The sequence below is a fragment of the Corythoichthys intestinalis genome, chromosome 12 (genome assembly GCF_030265065.1).
Source record: "Corythoichthys intestinalis isolate RoL2023-P3 chromosome 12, ASM3026506v1, whole genome shotgun sequence".
NCBI classification, from domain to species: domain Eukaryota; kingdom Metazoa; phylum Chordata; class Actinopteri; order Syngnathiformes; family Syngnathidae; genus Corythoichthys; species Corythoichthys intestinalis.
Window position 1 is genome coordinate 8,661,971 of NC_080406.1, and position 7,177 is coordinate 8,669,147.

Consider the following 7,177-nt stretch of genomic DNA (forward strand, 5'->3'; position numbering starts at 1 on the left):
GCCAATTAAAAGCACGGCCCAATGAATGCTTGTATCTACTCCACTCACTTGACCTCTTATCTCTGTATTTAAGTAAAACGGCGCCATTGTAGGCTGTTTGCGGCAAAGCGCGAATGAGTCGTACCACGACTGCGTTAATTGCGATAAATATTTTCACGTGATTAATTGTAAAAAATTAATTACCACCCGTTAACACGATAAATTTGACAGCCCTTCATTTAACGAAACAAAATAAATGGATTAATTTGGGATTAAATGGATTACTGATGCTACAACAATCTAACGATATTCTGGCAAGCGGGGTGGCCAACCAATTCCACCCTTGGCCACCCCCTGGAGGCGCCACTGGGAACACACCACTAATTTACGACTGAATGTCCGACCTGCATCAGAGTTATCATAACTCGAGTTGGAAGCTTCTGAGAGAAAAATGTCCTATATGGGGTTTTTGACTGTTAACGTTAATTAAACTGTGAGAAATGTAGTGAACTCTGGTGGAAACTAAAGAACCAGAAAATGTGTCAAAAAGTTCCTGAGAGGGAGAGGTCCCAAGTCTGTGTGTGTGTCAGTCAATTTTCAATTATATTTTATGTGATCTCAAAGGAGCGTTCATTTTTTGTTGAGTTTGGCTGTTTGTGAAGAAAAGCAGTAGTGTTTTACTAGAAGGAAGGCTCCATTTTTATTTATGTTATTCTCTGACAAAGAAGTTTCGTTAGTTATATTTAATTAATTGATTTAGACAATGTTGAGTAGTCCTAAGGGGGAAAAAAATCATAATTTTTGCATGCCTGGATGGGTAAGAGATTATTAACAAGTTTATTGTGTATGTAAATATAATTTGTGTTCAAATAATGCAATTTAAATTTGCTTATAAAATCCAGACTTCTGGAAATGTTTAATGTTTCTTTAGTAGTTTTTGAAACGAAGGTTTGAATTGAACGGTATGTCACCTGAACCAGTGTACATGAAAGTTAGTACGCAGTAAGTCAATACGAATTTATTTTGCATTGATCATTTAGCCTATCAATTAATTAGGTTGATATGCATGAGAAATGTAGCCCTGACCCCCATTCACCCAATCTGTTTCGTCTAATTAACAGTGGCGCCACCAATTGGTTGGCCACCCCGCTTGCCAGTATATCGTTAGATTGTTGTAGCATCAGTTATGCATTTCATCCCAAATTAATGCATTTATTTTGTTTTGTTAAATATAGGGCTGTCAAATTTATCGCATTAACGGGCGGTAATTAATTTTTTAAATTAATCACGTGAAAATATTTATCGCAATTAACGCATTCGCGGTACGACTCACTCACGCATTGCCGTAAACAGCCTACAATGGCGCCGTTTTACTTATATACAGAGATAAGAGGCAGTGTCCAGTGAGTGGAGCAGACATAAGCATTCATTGGAGCTGTGCTTTTAATTGGCAAATGCTTTGTCATTTCTCCCACAGCAACTATAAATATTGTGGGAAGCGACGTGGGGAAGAATGATAGGAGTTGATCTTTTTCTTAACACCCTGTAGTGTACCTAACGCAGAGAAGATATAGCATTTGCAGCAACCACACACAATCATGGTTGCACCACTTCCCATCATGCATTTGAGCAGAACAGTTAAGTCGCTGCAGTATCATTTACTGAAAGCTCAACAAATACACTAGATGGCAATATTTAGTTACAATATACAAACTCACATTTATCCGTTAAGAATTACAAGTCTTTCTATCTGTGGATCCCTTTCACAGAAATAATGTTAATGCCATCTTGTGGATTTATTGTTATAATAAAAAAAATAAAGTACTTATGTACAGTATGTTGAATGTATATATCCGTCTTGTGTCTTATCTTTCCATTCCAACAATAATTTACAGAAAAATATGGCAGATTTTAGAGATGGTTTGAATTGCAATTAATTAATTTTTAAGCTGTGATTAACTCGATTAAAAATTTTAATCGTTTGACAGCCCCTAGTTAAATGTACACCTTATGCCTAATATATACATAACACAATAAAACAGAATTGTTGTGGAACTCAAAATGTTGACCGGACAGTTATGGACTATGCACATTAAATCATTAGTAACATCAAATATTACACAATACACCAAAGTATGTCAGTAGCCGTGTCCTTAAGTCTTTCTGATAGTTTTCTCCTGACCTTTTTACTGCAATAATATAATGAAAACCTAAAATTATGGCTTTTAGTTTTGGCCACCCCAAGATTTGAAGTGGCCCCATCTGGCCACCCCTATGAAAAATTTCTGGAGGCGCCACTGCTTATTAATGTCCTGTCCCCAGCAAAAAGTGTACATGCAGGTTATGCTGCTATATCATCCCTATACCAATATTGGGACCAAACCTACGCCCTTGATTTTTATCAATGTAGAGTTTTATTTATTCATACCAAACTAATGAGAAAAAAAATGTTTCAGAACTGGCATCCACGTATCATATTTTGGGTCATGCAGGCCCCACTTGAACACTGAATAATCAAAATTTAATGTCCGCATATGCTGTATGTAGACGTCAAGTCTATATATATACACGGTATATGTATATGTACCGTAAGTTCTGGACTATAAGGCGCACCTGACTATAAGCCGCCACCCACCAAATTTGATATGAAAACGGCATTTGTTCATAGATAAGACGCACTGGACTATAAGCTGCAGTTGTCCTCATTGTATTATGGGATATTTACACCAAAAAATATTAACTGGTAACACTTCATTTGACAATGGCATCATAAGACTGTCATGAGACCAAATGAACCACCATTAAGCTTTGAACCAATTGGCTGCAGAGCCTTATTGTTTCTAAAAGCTTCATTTGGCCATCACTGCTCCCTTGGAGGAGACAGTCAACCTCTGCTGCCACCTGCTGTCAACACTGTTGTCATCCAACATTCCTCCTAGCATGCATTGCGGCGCTACAGATGTAAATAAAATCATGTTCTGTGCTAATTCTTCAGTTACTGTTCCAGTTGTTTCATTAATTGCTAGTTATGGTATTTGGTAACATTTTCTTGGATAGTGGCGTCATTATAATGTCATAAGACAGTCATAATTATTACATTACACTGTCATAAGCATTAATGAATGCTTATAATAGATGTTGGTTAGTGTCATGAAGCAATTTATCTCACTTTTGAATGGACGTAAAAGATCTGAGCTGGACATAAATGGAGTTAGTGACATAATATGCCACATGACACATATTGACATCTGTCATAAGCATTCATTACTGCCCATGATAGTGTCATGTCATAATTATGATGTCCTTATGACAGTCTTATAATGCCGCTGTCAAATAAAGTGTTACCTATTAACCCAAATAAATCAACAAATAAGCTGCACTGGACTATAAGCCACAGGATTCAAAATGAGGGAAAAAAGTTGCGGCTTATAGTCCGTAAATTAGGGTATTTATGTATGTATACAGTACTTAATGGTGTATGTTTGCGTAGGGACATAACACTACCAATTTTTTCCCCACCAACTTTTGAGCAACCTTATTTGCATTATATAATGACTTTAGTCATATATGTACAGTAGTTTAGATTGTCTTCCGATTTGCTGTCAGGATAGAATTGACCCTACCATCATTAATCAATTATTTCCATTATGTTCAGACTTAAATTTACCCTTTTCACTTGCTGAATGTGCCAGTCCATTTTATCCCCTCAAACGCATGTTTGATTGCCTGATGACTTGACGGCACACACACACACTCACAGCCCCGACAGAAACACAACATGCTGCCTCCGCCGTCCCCTTCGAAGAGGAAGGATATTATAAGGTTTTTTTTCAGCCAGCAGCAGCCACTGTAGGTAATGTAAAATGATGTCATTGTTGTGGAAGTGCACCCACCACTAATTTTGCTAATGAAAGTACAACCTGCATCAGAGTTAGCATAGCATTAAACTGTGTGAATTTGCTAACCTGCAAAACTAGAGTAGGACGCTGCTTTGAGAGAAGTGTCCTCCTGTATTTTCCACTGTTAACGTTAATTAAATTGTGAGAAATGTAGTGATCCAAAGTTTATCCCCTTCACTCCAATTTTCATTTTTATATTATGTATGTGGTTTTAAAGCAGCCCAAATGAGCTTTCATTTGTTGAGTTTGGCTGTGCTTGTGGCAAAAGCAGTAGTGTCGTACCTGAAGGAAGGCTGAATTTTTATTTATTTTTGTTATTTCTGGACTTTTTTTTTTCCAGTTATATTTATATTTTTATATATCATATATATGTTATATTAATTTCTCAACAATGTTGAGTGGTCTTAAGACAAATGTTTAATTTTTGCATTCCTGCATAGTTAACAGATTATTAACTTACATTACAATGAATACAAACTTCTTATGTTCAAATATTGAAATATGAATTTGCCAATTAAATCGAGACATTTATTCTAGAATATTTCAACCTGATTCTTTAGCAGTTTTTGAAAACAAAGGTATAAATGGAACGGTGGATCACCTGAACCAATACACATGAAAGTTATTATATATCAATACGGATTTATTTTTTTCATTGATCATTTAGCCTATCAATTAATTAGGTTTACATTCTTGAGAAATGTAGCCCTGACCCCCGTCCACCCAATCTGTTGGGTCTTATTAATGTCCCGTCCCCATGCAAAAAGTGTACATGCACCAATGTTGAGACGAAACCTACGCTCTTGATTTTTTATTAATATAGAACTTCATGTATTCATCCCAAACTATTGAAAAAGAAATAACGATTACTAATGAAAAAAAAATGTTTGAGAACTGGCATCGACATATCTCATCATATTTTGGGTCATGTAGGCCCCACATGAACACTGAATAATCAAAATATGATGTCAACGTATGCTGTATGTAGACGCCACGTCGATATAGATAGTTTCAAAATTATTAGTGGTACCAAAAATAGTCACTTGCCCTATAAAGGGTTAAATCGACGTGTATCCGCCAATGTAACTGACAGCGGAGTCAATGAAGTTGCCCACGACCCGCGTGGATGCATCAGTCACCTCCCACAGAGCTTCTTCTGTGACCCCCCCGAGAAGCAGCAGCGTGGTAGCCGCGGATAAAAGCCCCCACATCAGGATAGCCGAGGAGAGACACCGCGTGGATCGGCGTGATTTCCCAACCCTCGCCGTCACCTCCCTCTCATGAGGCACCGTCATCTTATCAACGTCCCCGAGCTTCATCGCGTCCCACTTTTTGACATCGAGCGGGGCGACATCCGGAGGTGTCCGAGCGGGAGGCGGCGTCTCCTTGCCCGCTTCCTCCTTCTTCAGAGCCGCGAGGGTTCGTCGGAAGTCGTGCATGTGCTCCAGGAAACCCAGCGGCTCCGTGACGCCGCGGAACACCTCGGCTTCAGTCAGCGCGCTCCGCTGGCGATCCAGCATATCTCGCAGCCGCGTCATCTCCGGGTCGTACGCTTGTATGACGGCCAGCTTCTGCGTCTCGAAGTCGCACAGGATCTCGCTTTTCTTGCTCTCCAGCGCGGCTGTCAACCTCTCGAAGTAGTCGCTCGCCCGCTCCGCGTCCTCGTTGACCGCCTGGAGCGCCCTTTTCTTAGCCGCTCGCAACGACTCCAGCCGGGCGAGAGCACCCGCGCTCGGCCAACCCTCCGCCCCGCGGAGGAGCTCCTCGAATGCGTGTCTCTCCTGCTTGTACGCCTCCTCCAGGGAACAGAAGCGGTGGTCCCGGTGCTCGTCGGCGGTCGCGCAACAGCCGCAAATCAGCCGCAAATCCGTGGCGCAAAACATATTAAGCGGCTGACCGGTATGCTGGGCGCACACGCCCGTTTGGGGCGTCTCTTTAAGCCGGGCGTATTTCTCCACTATACCGCGAAGGGAGTAGTTAACCTGGAGGCTGTTCGCGCCGTTGTGCGGGCTTTCCTTGCGGCAAGTCGGGCACCTGAACGGCGACCTGGAGAAAGCGGAGCCCCGGGGGGGCTCCAGGAGAACCTCCAGGCATCTCCGGCAGAAACTGTGCGAGCAGAGAAGCACTCTTGGGTCGTCAAATAGACCACAACAGATCGGGCAAGTCAGTTCCTCCTCGAGTTGCTCCATGTTGGGATCCTGTCAAAATAAAAAAAAAAAAAAGCGGGTGTCACGTCGGAGCTTCCTCGCCGTGAGGCTCATTTACATGGCGTGACATGTACGCGCCTTGATCGCCACGTAACATTTTGACGGATTTGAAAAATCAAAATGGACGCGACAATAAACAAACGACGGAGAGCCCCGGGAAGGAACCGCCGTCGACGGACGCTCGCTGTCAAGAAGCTCGTTGCGATCCCGTGACAAGTTTAACTTCGCATAGTAACAAGCAGGAGTAGGGGGAAAAAAGCAAAGCGCTCACTCACCAGCTGCTGTTACGACGCAATCGTGTCGTTTGTTGCCGAGCAGACTTCATCAACCTACTTCCGGGTTCGTGGTTAACCCTTTGAACCCAGGGTAACAAAAACAACAACAACAACAAATAGAATTACTTAAAAGCAAATAAGCGATTAATTATTACTATTTTTTATCATTTGCAACACCTTAAACATTCTTATCATTTTTACAATTATCTAATTGACATGCAATACTAACAACTATTTTTCGTTTTTATTAAAAATGTCTTTTTGCAGACGGTCTCTAGAAGTCGTATAGAGGCGGGACGGGCTGTTGCCATGCAAAACACAATAGCGTGGAAAAGCTGTCAACTTTGGTTTTAAGCCCTACTTTAGCGCTCATTCTCGTGCTGCCCCACTTCTGTCACTACGTGTGTGTGAATGTGCAATATTGGGATAAAATATGCTAATTAAACCAAATTTATCAACACTCAAGTGTCACAATATACATCACGTTGCAAACGCAAAAGAAAGACCATAATGGCCTTTAAAGGGCACTCATTTAACTCATTAGCTGCCATTGACGGCGTTAGACGTTCAATTCATTTTGACTGGGAGAGATCGCTTATAGGCTCTTCCAGTCAAAATGGATTTGACGTCTTGTACCGTCAATGGTTGGGTCTCAACATTGGTAGGGACGATATTACTGTAATGCACATAATGCAAACAATGATCCAAATAAGGGACGGCTAGCTGGACTTTGTTCTTACTTGTGGAGGCTGGCCTGACCACAGTAGTTTTGCAGGTTAGCAAGTTAAATGTTATGCTATCTCTGATGCAGGCCGGA

General features: G+C 41.2%; 1 protein-coding gene across 2 annotated transcripts; it reads right to left on the reverse strand.

The window, feature by feature from the left end:
* Positions 1-2,056: 2,056 nt before the first annotated feature.
* Positions 2,057-6,432, reverse strand: trim13 (tripartite motif containing 13). 2 transcript variants are annotated; one of them, XM_057851481.1, is made up of 2 exons: positions 6,361-6,432; positions 2,057-6,076 (listed from the first exon to the last, which is right to left on the reverse strand). In XM_057851481.1, exon 2 carries the CDS (start codon positions 6,065-6,067, stop codon positions 4,937-4,939), a length of 1,131 nt encoding a protein of 376 aa, XP_057707464.1. In that variant the 5' UTR covers positions 6,068-6,076; positions 6,361-6,432; the 3' UTR covers positions 2,057-4,936. The 2 variants fall into 2 exon arrangements, with proteins under 2 accessions (XP_057707464.1, XP_057707465.1); XM_057851482.1 differs by lacking the exon at positions 6,361-6,432 and adding an exon at positions 6,164-6,326.
* Positions 6,433-7,177: the final 745 nt, after the last annotated feature.